Here is a 13,887-nt window from a genome sequence, read left to right as displayed (position 1 = left end):
AGGAGGGAGTGTTTTCAAAGAGAGAGTTTTTGCAGTCAGTACATCGATGAGGACAAGTTGGGACTTCAAAATTGTGACAACCCAGGTTTACACAATAGTCTCACCTTGGCAAAGAATTTGATTTCCTGCTCATGAGGAGACTTTTCCACTCGTCCACTGCTTACCACAGCCTCTGTAAAACACATTTCCAAATATGATAATATCTCAATAACAGGGGCAATATATATCTACTTTAAGTTACACAAATACAATTATATCAGATGTTTAAGTATCTGTTCTGCATCCTTGCCCCACAGTACCGAGATGAGCAATGAACTCCTGTGCAATTTCCATCCATTTCAACAGCTTCTGTAGGAAACCATAAGCAAATCTCTTCTCGATGGATGAGATGTCAGACTCCATATCTTTCAGTCCCCTGAAGTGAAACAGACTTTAACTCTTTTGAAAGATTCCCCCCATAAGTAACTGTGGCAAATCATTAACACATATTTCAGTCAACTTTCAAACTATAAGTTTGGAAGTTCAAGTAGTCAAGTTCCGTAATAGAGAAAGAATCTTTGATCATAAAAAGAAGCATTATGTAAAACTAAAAATACACAATCAACATATTAAACAGAAAATAAGTTAGCAGCTTAAATGAAAATACATTTTAATAGCATGAAACAAATACACTTCTCTGCTAAATGTTCTACAGACATTGTTCTTCTGCTTTATTACCTTGTGACAGCATATCCATTAAGCTGCAGGAACTTGAGCAACTCATAAGCCTTCTCTCTATCTCGTGCCTTTTCCTTTGCTGTCAGGGTATCATAAGGCACCAGCAGAGGATGTGTTCCACCTCCTACACATACAGAAGCACAAATTAAAACTGAACAAAAGCTCAATCTCTCAGTTTCCATATGTCCAGGTTCCCTCCTCAAAAAAAGTTCTTACCTTTGGACTGCAGCTCCAGCTTTTTCTTTCGTCCCCAGGTGTTATGGTAATTTTCTGCCAGTTGCTCTGCCATAGACTGTAAATGGATATAAATTATTAATATTGATCTGATGCTAACATTATAGCACAGAACCTTAAAATATTTACTGCCATACCTGCAGGTCTCTTGAAAGAGCCATGTGTGTGATATCAATAGGCTGTGGACTGTAGCCATGGCTTGGGTCATAGGTTGCCTAGAACAGAAAGAGTTATCACTATATACTAGGAGTGTGACGAGATCTCAAGCCAGATTAAATTGTTGTTAAATTGACTTTTTTCACATGCTGTCAAGTCACACATTAATTTTCTTATGCAGTGAAATACAAATGTATAACTGATAAGACTGATAAGAAGACTCGTGAAGCTAATCAACTGAATCGCACCGCCCACGCTGTGAGTCCAGACAGCAACATAAACATCTAAAAATGGAAGCACAAACTTGCTCTGTTTAGGACTGTGACCATTTTATGAGCGGCTGAAGTTAACATGTGTGTGGATTTGTGGAGTGATTTCTGCCTGATCACAAGTGTTTCAGTTACTTTCGGTTTCACATGCAACATGCAGTCCCAAATTGCGTTGGCCAAATGGTGTGAAGGGGATAACGTTACTACCAGCGGATGAATAATGTAACGTGCAGCAGAGTAAAGGGCAGGTATCCCATTCATTAAATGACGACGTTAGTCTGGTAATATTATTACTTTTTTCTTAACGTGTCAGAGAACACTGAAGAGATTCTGAATGTGCAGAAAGTTTTGAACATGAGTAGAAAATCTGCTGAAACTCACAGAGCTATTAAAGTCCAGGAGTTTTACTGAATTAAAATTAAATAATCTATCATTGAGGTGAAAATGTGCCACATGCACATTTAAAGAGGTTACTTCTCCAAACAAAGACACAGAAGAGAAGGGAAGACTAAATCATGACTCAGCAGGGATGATATTAAAGAAATTGATCTACAGGAGAAACAGATCTGAAAGCAGCACGAAAAATTCATCAGAATACAGGAAATAAAGTGTTTAATACTCAAATTCTTCATATTTTAGCATTAAAGATTTTTTTAAAATAGTGTTAGAATCTTGTCTCAATCTCATGAACCCAATCTCGAATTTCGTCTTGTCTCGTGGGTTATCACACCCCCATTATATACTGTACAATAAATAACTTCACTGTGATAGCATTATCAGATATTAGTACATTCATCCAACTGCTCTATACCTGAGCAGTCTGTGAGATTTTTCGTGATGCTGCCTTCTTCTTCTCTGACTCTTCCTCCTCCCTAGCTTTATCCATGTTCCACTCCCATGCAAGCATGGCTTTGACTGACTCTTTGATTGGCCAACGGTAGATCTCTTTGTCCTGCCAGAAGAAAAGTCAGTGTGATCAGAAACATTCAATGGCGAAGTCAAAGTACAGGAAGATTCAATGCACAGTGTGACTGTGAACCTACCTTCTCTGAGAAGGTTTTGTATGGTCTGAGCATGGGATGAGTTTTTGCATTTTCATCCAGCACCTCACCATATGACCAATTATTCTGGATCTGAAACATACAAGTATTACAGATGTCATTCATGCTTACAAATATAATGGTTTCCTTATTACTTGCAGGAGGTCAGTATCCATGTGGAATCATAAATTCTATGCATTCCACCACACAATGTATAGCTGTTATGATCAAACTAACCCAATATGTTGCTCATGAACTAGCTGAAAAATAGTATTAGACTATTGTGAACATTTACAGTGAGTGAAAACAAAAGTTCTACCTTTTCAAAGGCCCATTTGTCATGTGTATATTCAGCATATTTGTTGATAAAGGGGTCCAGTCTCTCAGGGATGATAGTGCTGTGGTTGGAGGGAGAATCAGAGTACATTTGGCTTTAATTATTTTAAGAGAGATACTTTATGTCATGACAGGCATAATGACAGAAATCCTCTCACTTTGTGGTCTCTACTGGTTTAGGATCAAAATTTCCCTCTGCATCTACTGATGCCTTTTTCTCTGTTTTGGAGGAGTAGCTGGCGTCTACATAGTCAGGAGGAATGGCTCCAGCAATGGCGCAGATGCATGGCATTGAAATTTTGAAAATCTCAGCATCAAATTTCTGGAATCACAGTAACAAGATATCACAATATGCCCATACACCATTTTATATACTGAAAAACAAAACTCTCTTATTGCGGGAGCTCCACCTTGTGTGCTAGTGATTCAAAGATCCCCCAAAACAGTTTGCGGGTCAGATGCAGCTCCTCTTCTGATGCAACTCCAAAGTTGGCCCAACCATTAGGGAGGCAATAATATTTCCAACACCGCTCATAGTGATTGGTCAAAAGCTGTAGGACGCAAAAAAATTTAAGTGAAAGTAAAAAATGAATACCAGAAGAATAACTTAAAGGCAAATGTTTTGTTTAATAGTTTTAAAAGGTCCTCATACCTTCAGTGGCATTTTGGCATATTCATTGAGAATGGGAACATCAAACACCAGCCGTCTTAGCAGGTGCTGAAGCATGGATGGACGTAGATGTCTGAAAGAAAGACAGACAAAGTTAACTTCATTTATAAACCTTGCAATGTTAAATGACATTAAAAGTCTACCATGAATTTAAACTCACTTGCACAAAGCCATGAGGCACTCTTCAATGATGTCTCTTTGGGCCTTTGTGAAGGCTCGTCCGCGAGACAGCCGGTAGATTGTGTGCAACATGGAGTCAATCATTATGGCTCGGTGGTCACTGCCAGCAAAGAGTGGGGCACACTTGGTGATGAGTGGCAACACAGCAGAGCACAGGTAGCGGTTCAAGGCGAGGGCCATCTCTGTGGTGCTGAAAGCAACCTGTTGGTAGATATTTTAAGCAGTGAATTAAGTCGTTTAATATTATGGTCATAATCCTGCTCTGCACTTCTCCCCAAGGACCATATACGACTGTCTGTTAGTAAATTCTTTGAGGCTCACCGTGTCCAGAGAGGCAGCCGCCCTCATGTCAGGCAGAAAGCCCACCTCCAGCACATGGAGCAGGAAATCCTGGTTGTCAATACCATACACTCTGTCCAGGAACAGAACCATTGGAGCCTTGTGATCTGGCACAAAACTGGCTGACATCTTTGGTTCTATGACGCTGTTATCTAAGCATTGCATAAAGAAAACATTTTGGAAAAATCATTAAAAATATGCAAGGTTGGACAGAATTGATCTGCCAATGGAAGCGTTCAGCATACAGCTGTATACAACGTATGGTAACATTACATGTAGTTAAAACATGAATGAGAGCTAGTCAGGATACTAACATGGGGGTAATTAAATTAATAAACACAGACTTCAGAAATTCAGTATGTTCTCCTGAGTCTTTACCTTTTCCAAAAGAAGGAATCTGAACAGGAAGGCTGATGACTCCCACCAGATCCTCAATAGGGACCAAAGACCTCAGGATGGCCCTGATCCTCAGAGCCTCGCCCTTACCAGCCTGGATCAACTGTAGAGACAAAAGCTTGTTTTTTCTATAAAGACATTTTCAACTAGATTTCCTATACCTGTCTTTTCCTTTCTCTCAGCATGTTTAAGTCCAGTATTGTGGCTACTAAACAGCTTACGTGCATCTCTGGAGCACAGCGTCCCAGCAAGTCAATAAGGGCAGAGTAGAAGGACATGATGGCATTTCCTAGGTGCACCTTGTTCTCCTCGTGCTGCTCCTCTCCTCCAAACCTACCGGTAAAAAATATTGCAGCTCTAAAACTTTCTTCTACAGCAACACTGGAGGAGATAAAGCACTCTTTGGCGTTTCATTAAATATCATCAGAAGGCCTTAGAACCAAAGCTAAGAGTTCTTACATGGGAAAGCGTCTGTCTTTCTTAACACTAGGGCCATCCCTTGCAGGGTCCTCTGATATTTTGATCGCCTCCTCTATTGCAGCCAGCAGACCATTACCACCCTCCCCTCTCAGGGCTGGACCAAAGCACTCAGGCCTGCGGATGAGGAGACGTACCACCACATTGGCATTCTCCTCTACACTTTCTCCTGCGAAAGGGAAAGAAAAAATATGATTAACAATCATTAAAAAAAGAGAAAATGGAAACAATAAGTGCAATGAAATTAAATATTGCAAATAAAACATCAGACCATTGACAAATACGGCAAAACGAAGAAAGTCAAGGTATTTCTCTCCACCACAAGGATTCCAGCCAATGTCAGGGTAGCCTTTAGCCAGTAGCATTGGACAGCTCTGAAGTCCACACCCAGCTAAATACTTCACCACCTGGAAATAAATGAGTGTACTCAAGTGATGAAACATTTTTTGCACAGTGCTTATTTTGTACATATTGGATTGTGTTTTACCATTTCTAGGTCCTGCTCCTGGAGAGCCAATGCTAGCTCGTTGTTGTCGATACAAGAGGCTGCAGCCACGTCCAACGGGGTGGAGCCCCGCATTCCTGAAAGAATAACACAGAATGTCCAGCATTTATCACAGTTCACACATCAAGAATAAATCATCACGAATAATGCTGGAACTCAACAAAGACAATCACCAAGGCCGATGCCACTGTTCTGGAGAAGGTAGCTGAGGTGGTCAAACATAGAACGCTGATTTTGACGACTGATGCGACAAAAATAGCATAGGAAACGGCAACAGTTGGTCACCACTCGAGGGAATCTGATCTCCTATTGGAAGGAAGCATGTTACAAATGTAAAGTAAAGTAGCATATAATGTTGGTATTATGGTCTATTTGTGTCTATTACCTGGTGGTAATATAAAGCAAGGTTTATCTGCAAATTGAGCATACTGAAAATATACCTTTGAGTCTCCACCGCCAAGGACATTAACCATGACCTCCATGACAGTTTCATGCATGCCCAGAGCTCGCATCAAGTTAGGGTGCTGATAGAAAACTTTGTTACTCATAATGTTCCTGAAGAAAACAAAAAATATGATGAACAATAATAATGATAATAATAAGTCACTTCAAAGCAAGATATTCAGAATAAATTAAATCTCATATTAACCCGATGCTTTGAATCATAAGCCTCTCCTCTTCTGGACCCATCTGGACAATAAGCAGTGAGCGGATCTGGCCCAAGCACTCCAGCAGGTCCATGGTGTCGTTAATTGACACAGCATTGATGGTGTAGGCTTTAGGAAGGGCACGCATGAGCTCACCCAGCCCATCATACTGCCTGTGAAGGAGGCTGAACATCATACGCACTAGCTCGGGGTTCTGGATAAATGACTCCTGGGCCCAATGGATCATAGTATGGGAAATCAGCTCCTGCAATGTGCCTGGTAAACAGAGTAAAGAGAGCAGTAATACAAAATATACAATTTACTGTACTAAAGTGATTGTAGAAGAGGATTTTGATATGGGTTAAAGAGTTACGTAGTCACTGGCATGTGCTCATCATGGGTGCAATGCAAAGTGGCTACCGATGCTTTTAAGATTGTAATATATTACATTCTTTATCTTTGATCCCTTAACAAGGTGAAATATTTCCATTTTCTCCGGATAGACGTCTCGAAAAGATACAGTTTTATTGCAGTTGTGCTTGATATGCAAAAGATGAGAGGCTCACTTGGTTTTTTATCTTCCTGTGGCTCAGGCTCCACCTCTACCTTCTTCTGGCGGACACTTTTCACCTTTTCCAACAGACGTAGCAGTCGTCCACGGACAGAAGTATCCACTTCTTCCTCTTGTTCTTCTTCTTCAATATGAACACCTGAGAGGGAAGTTTTAAAGAAGATACTGTACTGATGCTTCTATTTAAACCCGCCATTGTTACCAGTGTTCGTTTTAAATGCTGTCAGTTAATGTCACTTAATACTGTAGATAAAGACTGACCACAGTGTGCCAGCAGAGCATTGTGAAAAGTCAGCATAGATTCGCGGACCTCATCAGGAATAGGACACTCTTCATCCTCAGCGCAATTCTTAAAGTTCATGAGCATGTTGACCTACACAACAGCAAGAAAACGTACAATCAAGTATGCTTATTATAATTTATAAGGAATGGCTAATCTTAGCATTACAAACTCATCCAAAACATATGCTAAGAAGAGTAAGTGATATTTGTTGTTCAGGAAGAAGATTCTGTCCCAAAAAGAAAGAGGAACCTCTTGCAATGTACTCTACACTCTTTGTATACATTTGTGTGGGTGTACCTGCTCCTGTGGTGGGGAGCGAAATTCACGGGTTTTGCGGGCGGTCTCGGCTGCACTCATGGTGAAGGCCAGCATAAGTTCATTGTAGCGCTGCCTCTGGTTGGACTGTATTTGGCTGACAAACTGGTCTGAAAATGCAGTGATGGCCTCCACTCTGTGACGCAGCTCACAGTCACAGAAATACTGCAGTAGTGTGCACATCTGAAGAACAAAAAGACAAGTGAATCTCTGACATTATATTAACAGTATCACTGGAAAGAAGAGCTTTTTTGTACATTATACAAAGACCAGCCATACCTGCAATTTGACTGACTCTGGAAGTTTCATCTGGAAAAGTCCTTGCTCTAGGTGTTCTTCTTTATTCTCACCACCTGTCTCTACAGGTTTCTCTTTCTCTGTTTCCTCAGCTCCTTTCTCGCCATTTACTTGCTCTGTCTCGTCCACCGTTTCTCCATGTGGCATGATGGATTCAGCGTTCTCTAATTCTTCCTCTTCCTCCATCATTTCGTCGTCCTCCTCCCCCTCTCCACCCAAGCCATCATCCTCAAATTCCTCTTCTTCTTCCTCCTCCTCTACGGCTTCCTGCTCTTCTTCCTTCACCGCTCCTGCTTTTGGGGGTGCTTTTTGTTCCTTCTCTTCCTTCAACTTGGCATTCTCCTCAGCAGGCTCCTCTGCTTTCTTCCCACTGAAGACTGTGGGCTCAATCATCTTCAGGATGTGTGTGACATCTTCATCATCAAACACACCCATGATGAGGAGGGTACTGATGAGCTTGAGGATTGGAACAAAATGAAACTCAACACTGCCTCCCACAGGATCCCTCATGGCTTGACCTCCATCTTGCACAGCCTCAGTCAGCATGTTCAGGGCCTTGGTCTTCAGCACCTGGAAATACAAGCAAACCTGTTATTATTAGTGACTCAAGCGTGGCCTATAATACCAAACGTGTTCAAACTCACCTGTAAGGGGATGACTGGACTCAGTGTATAGATGTCTTGATCTGTTCCTACAAACCCAACAGAGGAGAAATGGAGTTTGGGACGCAGACATGTGGTGAGGCCAACCCCGGGTAAAGCATGAGATTTGATGGTGTACAGAGTGATGCTGCGAGTTTCGTCTGTCATTGGAACTATGAATTCCTTGTTGGTTCCCAGCCGGTTCCTCTTTGCAGACTCCAGGTGCATGCTGATGAGTAGGTCATAGAAGCCGCTCCTCATCGGGCCAGGTAGGTAGGTGTTCTCTATGGCGTAAAAGAGCTGGGATTCATCCACGTGGCTGCACAAAGCATGAGCCACACGGTTGTTTCCCAAAGCACACACTGAGCCATACAGCTTCAGAGTGTGATAGTGGAACTTCAGCAAGTCCATACGTTCAGACAGCTCTAGTATGTCAATACACCTAGAGGAAGAAAATGGGTTAATTTACCTGAAAATGACTAAAAGTAACACATTTTAATAAACATGCAAGAGATGCAGAGTGATGCCGCTCTGACCGGTTCTCCTCTGGGATGTGGAGGGCCATCATCGTGAGTGGCTCCTGACATTGCACTATCCAGCCCAGTCTCTCACTGATGCGCCCCGTCTCTGGAGCCAGGAAGTGGTTGGGCATACGGCTCCAGATGACTGGGGTTAACATTTGGACATCTAGTCTGGGAGGGCACTGGGGGACAGGGTTCTTGCGTTCACTCCGGAACATGGCGGCTGAGATTGGCATAATGTTCTAGCGAGACAAGTAAAGGAAGGCAAATGATGTGTTAGAGAATATATAACACATAACAAAGTTGGTAAAGCTCAATTGTTGTCTCGATTTTGAAGACTGGTGCAGACTGAGTGGAGTGTCCCTTTGTGACTAACCTTCAGCTTGCCTAGTTCGAACTGAATCATATTCTGACTGGAAGGAAGGACAAAGACAGCTGGGAACAGTTTTGTGTTGGGCTCCACCTGCAAGAAAAGAACAGAACATGGTTGCATTAAATGACCAAGAGTTTTTAAAGAACTAGAAGAATACCAGATTTAAACTTATCTGACCTGGTAAAATGTGTTGATCTCTTTTCCATTAGCAGTGAAAGTCATGAGTCCTGTGTCCAAATCAATAAGACAGCCAATCACAAAATCCTCCTGACTGACACGGGTCTGCTGGGAGCTGCTGAACACCCCTCCCCATACCATGTAGCAGTTACTGCGCTTTAAACTGAGGAAGACAGAAAGAAATCTTAATATTTACTGCATGTTTGACATTTTAAATGTTGTAGTTTTCTGTTTACAAGAGTGACATACCTATCATGAATGTTGCCTTTATCATCACCTACAGTGACTGTTACGTTTCTCACTTTGCTCATGTCAAAATGAGGGTCATACTGGTGATAGTCAGGTGTGATCCAGCCCACCCACACGCCACCGGGCTCCTGCCCCGCAAACACTCGCACAGAATAATAGTACTGGTAAAGGATGGAGGTTGATGGGAAATCAACATTAGTGCAGTTTCAGGTGAAGTTAACAGTACTGACACTCAAGTTCAATGGGAAAAATACTGTAATAAACACAACATATGTTTATATTGTATGCTAATTAATGTATCTACAGTTACCAGTATGACCACAAATGAGCAACATCTGATGGATTTTATGTGGTTATGAATATGATAACCATGGAAATATAGTTTATAGTCATACTGTAGTGGTATTGAGGATAATGTCGACATCATCCCTGTCATCTGGCACCACATCTTCCATTAAGCGGGGCATGGTGGGAACAACTGGGGGTGGAGTTATTAATGCAGCCTTCTTAGCCTTGAAAAGGAATCTGTGAAGAAAGGCAGCAATTACTCTCTATATGTCAAAATGTAAACCCAGCTGAAGACTACTCAAACCCCATACACCCCTTTTCATGTCACTCTGCATGAATCTATACAAACCCTTTCTTCTTGCTTTTCTCAGTTGAGGCATCCTTCTCATTCTCTCCATTTTTGATGGCAGGGGTCTCTTTAGGCACAGAGGGTTCTTTCTTCTCCTCCTCCTGCTCTTTGCGCGAAGCTGACTTCTTGAGTATTTCAAAGTCGGAGTCTGGGTCCACCTCTAACACCTCATCCTCAGGGATGGTCATGGAACGAGTAAGAAGGGTGGTCCCCGCTGGGACTTTGAAGGTCTCATGAAACTCAACTGGCATGCTGAGTCTGAAGAATAGCAGATCTGTGTTGGCGTTCTGAGATCCGAATGTCTTGTGGGTCACTTTGAGACAAGGGGCACTTTCCACTGTCCCATCAACACGGGACACCTAGACCATAAATGAAAGGGGGCCAGGTCATGATCTAGAAAATGTTACCTTTTTCATATTGGGAATAAAGACATTTTTCATCAAAACTCATAATACCTCAATGTGAGGATGATCTGTAGGCACAGTGATGAACTGGGGAAGGCTCTTGCTAAACCACATGGTAATGTCTCTTTTCATGTTGATTGCAAAGGGTTCAAATCCCTCCTGCAGGCCACAGATGGTAAAGTAACGAAGACTGCTGACGTTCTGACCCAAGTTGATTCTCCCGACCTGGGACAGGCCCAAACTGCACACAGGTATGAAGCCTAGGGATGTTCGATTCATGCATGAACATGCATCAGAAACACAAATCCACATGTACTAATATCCAATGTCTCTAACTGAAAACTTAATTTGCTATCAGTTGTTACTGTACTTACCCTCTCCTATCTCAATATCCTTAAAGGCCATCTCCGAGCCTGAGTCACTGATCAACATTTCTCCATTGAGTGTAAACATGATGTTCATCTCTGTAAGGTCAATCATACAACCCACCACATCACCAGATTGCCACTGACGACCAAATGGCTCGTTTCCCACATGCCAACGTTGTGCCTGAAAAAGAAGACTGTTAGTTTTAGAGTTTTGTATTACAGAGGCTTTGGAATACTTCACAAGGACGTAAACCAGGTCTCTACCTTGAAGCCATTGAAGACATACGCCAACTCATCCCCACCAAGTTCAGTGTCTGCGCGAACACTGGGCCTGGCCCATCCCACTCTCATCTCCCCGACTGTCACAGCCTCAAACTCAAAGTACCACTTCCCCTGTGTGACAGCATAAGATTTCTCTGCTCTGAACACTCTGATCTTATCTCCACGGGAGCTGCCTGGCCCATCCCCGCCTACATTAAAACAAACACGGTAATGAACACCTAATAGAAAAGCTTGTAGATTTGATTAAACACCTGTATCTTAAGAATGAATTGTAGGACTACATAAAAAAGAAACAAATATTCCAGCCATCCTGTTTGTAGATGGCAGCACAAACTTACTGCTCTCCTGGTCAGGTGGTTCTATGTTGTAACCATATCCGATGAGAGTTCGAACAGCTGCGCATACTGTCTCTCTGTTGGTCTTTTTAGTCTTTTCATCCAGTAGGTTGTAAGGAACGAGACGGGGATTGCGCTTGTTCGTTATATCCTATAAATAATAATAATAATAATACATAATATCAAACGTGAAAATGTAATTGAACAAACTTGTGCATGTACCTATCAAACCTTCTCTACACACTACACATTATTATGATTATCATAGGGATTTCTCCATAAAAAAGAATGGTGGTACCTGCACAATACTGTATGTCCAGCCCTGGCGAACCCGGTCTCTTGCCCACACATTGTGTCCGTTTTCTGCTAGCCTCTCCACTAGAGTGTTCTGATTAGGAGTCAGCTTTACATGGTTGAGGTCCAGAGGGGCTGGCTTATATCCATTACTCTGCATGTAACTAACAATGCTTTGTGATCAGATCCTGGATATCCGTTAACAGTATACACGATAAAGAGAAGCAATGTCACAAAATGAAGCAAAATAAATGAATGCCTTGCGACTCACGTTTTGGGGAGCTTGGTCCTTTTCAGATTCTCCTCTGCTTTCTCATCTCCCATTCCTACATGACAGCCTAGTGCTAGCAGAGTCCTTTGAAATCAGTCACAAGAGGCATTAGAAATAGAAAGACATGAAAGTACAGGGCTGTTAGTAAGGTGAAGCCGCCCACTTACTTGAGTGTCTCTCCTGACATTGCTAAATTGTAGTTCTTCTCTGGTTCAGGCAGACTCTGGAAATCCACCAGGCAGGGGTGCAGCTTCTTGTTGTCATCCCGAAACTTGACAGCGATTTTAAAAAGAAAAAATTATTTTAAGGAAATTGTTAGTGTACACAACAACCTTTTCTAAGGACAAGATGACCAACAGTGAAAACACTCACTGGTCCATAGGTCCACCCTTGTTCAATGCGAGTAACAGCCCATAACTCATGGCTATTTTCTGCAAGCTTCTCTCGAATGCGCTCCAAATGAGGAGGAAGTACAATCTGAAAGAATGATAAATTCAGTGCAGTGGAAAAGATGAAGATGAAAAAGAGATGGAATGGGATTTTACCTGTATAGTGTCTACAGGGCAAGGAGTGAAGGCTGTATGTGAGAGTGACTGAGTTGGACCCAACAGGTTGCGGATGCCATCAAAATCATGCTTATACTCCTTGATTGGCTCAATCCGCAAACGGTCCCTGGGCAGCACCGCCTCGTAGCATGGAGCATAGCCTGGAGGTGGGAGGAACTTGAAATCCCCATGGCGTCCTCCAAGAAGAAACCGCAACCTGGCAGTTAGAGTGGAAAATTGACATTAGTCTCATATGTCATAACTATACCTCACTTATTAAAGAAAACATTTATTCATGATAATTCATTTTTATGTCATACGTAACGCCTGCAGAGAAGCTGACAACAGGGAAAAACAAGCCGTCCAGATTGAAGTTCTCAAACATGCCCTGCACAGGATGCCCATTGATACGGAAGGAAATACTGGGCACGCTCAGATCCAAACAGCAGCTAACCACGTCCTCTGCTGCCAGGATGTGCTGATTGGGTGTGGCAACATGACGCGGAACACGTCCTGTGGACGCATAGAGCAAATTAACAGTACATGAAATCTCAAGTTTATTTGTATAACTTGTAGGCATCATGTGGGAAAAGTGGTATGGGCACAAAAGCACAACATCAAATGAATTTATTTGCCTTATTTAAATAAATCCAATAAATGTATATATTCTTAGAAATAAATTTGAGCTGGTGCCAGTCAAATGCAGGCAAAAGACTACTACCATGTCATACCAATTTTACTTTACCTGACCAGAGGTGAAGCCCGTCAAAACCGTAGGAATAGAGATCATCCCCAACCCCGTTGCCCCCCCAGCCTTCCCCTCCACCAGGGTAAGGACTGTAGCCCTCTGTCAGAGCCCAACCCACACGTAGGTGATATGGCTGAGCTGTAACGAATGGCTCTACGTGGTCCACCATCACCTCAAAATACCACTTCTTGTACTGAGTGGATCCTTCACAAGTTCCGAGGAAAATGTTGGGTCTCATGCTAAAGGAGGATTATAAAACAAATATTGAACTCAGATGCAGCAGATGTTTAGGTAACTGGGCTTCAGCACAGAAGAAAGAGCACAAAGCATTTTCAGCTTTTGTGCCTATACAAATCGTCTCACCTAGTTACATAATTGATAATGTTGGTTTGAAGTAGGAGGTCACGACCTGGGAGCAGATTCTCTGTGATGAGATTCTGATTTGACCTGACAGCCACCCCGTTACACACACACAGAGAACAGAGCACATCCAAGACCTGGCAAAAAAAACAGAGACAGAAATCTGTTAAGATGTTCTGGGGCTGCCTTGTAACTCGAGATTTGATATATTACTATATTTTACATATCAAATATATTAAATGCAGTCAAC

The 13,887-nt window shown here is 42.3% G+C and overlaps 1 protein-coding gene across 10 annotated transcripts in view; it reads right to left on the bottom strand.

Annotated features, from left to right (window-relative positions):
• The window catches only part of LOC119895837 (ryanodine receptor 1-like), a 48,449-nt gene that overhangs the window by 25,092 nt on the left and 9,470 nt on the right, over positions 1 to 13,887 (bottom strand). For all 10 annotated transcript variants that reach the window (XM_038709202.1, XM_038709201.1, XM_038709205.1 and 7 more), the window contains exons 18-61: positions 13,641 to 13,774; positions 13,275 to 13,516; positions 12,850 to 13,042; positions 12,530 to 12,746; positions 12,357 to 12,461; positions 12,152 to 12,255; positions 11,985 to 12,068; positions 11,718 to 11,877; positions 11,423 to 11,570; positions 11,067 to 11,272; positions 10,809 to 10,983; positions 10,486 to 10,694; positions 10,031 to 10,389; positions 9,789 to 9,918; positions 9,394 to 9,554; positions 9,145 to 9,307; positions 8,971 to 9,057; positions 8,610 to 8,836; positions 8,077 to 8,515; positions 7,415 to 8,002; positions 7,118 to 7,318; positions 6,799 to 6,910; positions 6,533 to 6,676; positions 5,969 to 6,242; positions 5,760 to 5,874; positions 5,493 to 5,625; positions 5,302 to 5,396; positions 5,086 to 5,221; positions 4,797 to 4,983; positions 4,559 to 4,670; positions 4,320 to 4,440; positions 3,924 to 4,093; positions 3,583 to 3,803; positions 3,405 to 3,495; positions 3,163 to 3,303; positions 2,911 to 3,074; positions 2,736 to 2,814; positions 2,420 to 2,509; positions 2,188 to 2,328; positions 1,089 to 1,166; positions 934 to 1,009; positions 718 to 841; positions 300 to 415; positions 105 to 172 (exon numbers count right to left, since the gene is read on the bottom strand). In XM_038709202.1, coding sequence (XP_038565130.1) covers positions 105 to 172; positions 300 to 415; positions 718 to 841; positions 934 to 1,009; positions 1,089 to 1,166; positions 2,188 to 2,328; positions 2,420 to 2,509; positions 2,736 to 2,814; positions 2,911 to 3,074; positions 3,163 to 3,303; positions 3,405 to 3,495; positions 3,583 to 3,803; positions 3,924 to 4,093; positions 4,320 to 4,440; positions 4,559 to 4,670; positions 4,797 to 4,983; positions 5,086 to 5,221; positions 5,302 to 5,396; positions 5,493 to 5,625; positions 5,760 to 5,874; positions 5,969 to 6,242; positions 6,533 to 6,676; positions 6,799 to 6,910; positions 7,118 to 7,318; positions 7,415 to 8,002; positions 8,077 to 8,515; positions 8,610 to 8,836; positions 8,971 to 9,057; positions 9,145 to 9,307; positions 9,394 to 9,554; positions 9,789 to 9,918; positions 10,031 to 10,389; positions 10,486 to 10,694; positions 10,809 to 10,983; positions 11,067 to 11,272; positions 11,423 to 11,570; positions 11,718 to 11,877; positions 11,985 to 12,068; positions 12,152 to 12,255; positions 12,357 to 12,461; positions 12,530 to 12,746; positions 12,850 to 13,042; positions 13,275 to 13,516; positions 13,641 to 13,774 — 7,320 coding nt within the window. The remainder of the gene's footprint in view (positions 1 to 104; positions 173 to 299; positions 416 to 717; positions 842 to 933; positions 1,010 to 1,088; positions 1,167 to 2,187; positions 2,329 to 2,419; positions 2,510 to 2,735; positions 2,815 to 2,910; positions 3,075 to 3,162; positions 3,304 to 3,404; positions 3,496 to 3,582; positions 3,804 to 3,923; positions 4,094 to 4,319; positions 4,441 to 4,558; positions 4,671 to 4,796; positions 4,984 to 5,085; positions 5,222 to 5,301; positions 5,397 to 5,492; positions 5,626 to 5,759; positions 5,875 to 5,968; positions 6,243 to 6,532; positions 6,677 to 6,798; positions 6,911 to 7,117; positions 7,319 to 7,414; positions 8,003 to 8,076; positions 8,516 to 8,609; positions 8,837 to 8,970; positions 9,058 to 9,144; positions 9,308 to 9,393; positions 9,555 to 9,788; positions 9,919 to 10,030; positions 10,390 to 10,485; positions 10,695 to 10,808; positions 10,984 to 11,066; positions 11,273 to 11,422; positions 11,571 to 11,717; positions 11,878 to 11,984; positions 12,069 to 12,151; positions 12,256 to 12,356; positions 12,462 to 12,529; positions 12,747 to 12,849; positions 13,043 to 13,274; positions 13,517 to 13,640; positions 13,775 to 13,887) is intronic.

Source organism: Micropterus salmoides, unplaced genomic scaffold, assembly GCF_014851395.1.
Source record: "Micropterus salmoides isolate LMB-PRFRI ecotype aquatic unplaced genomic scaffold, ASM1485139v1 Ms_hic_scaffold_9, whole genome shotgun sequence".
NCBI classification, from domain to species: Eukaryota; Metazoa; Chordata; class Actinopteri; order Centrarchiformes; family Centrarchidae; genus Micropterus; species Micropterus salmoides.
Note: the sequence above shows the minus strand (reverse complement) of the source record. Positions and strands in the feature narration are given on the sequence as shown.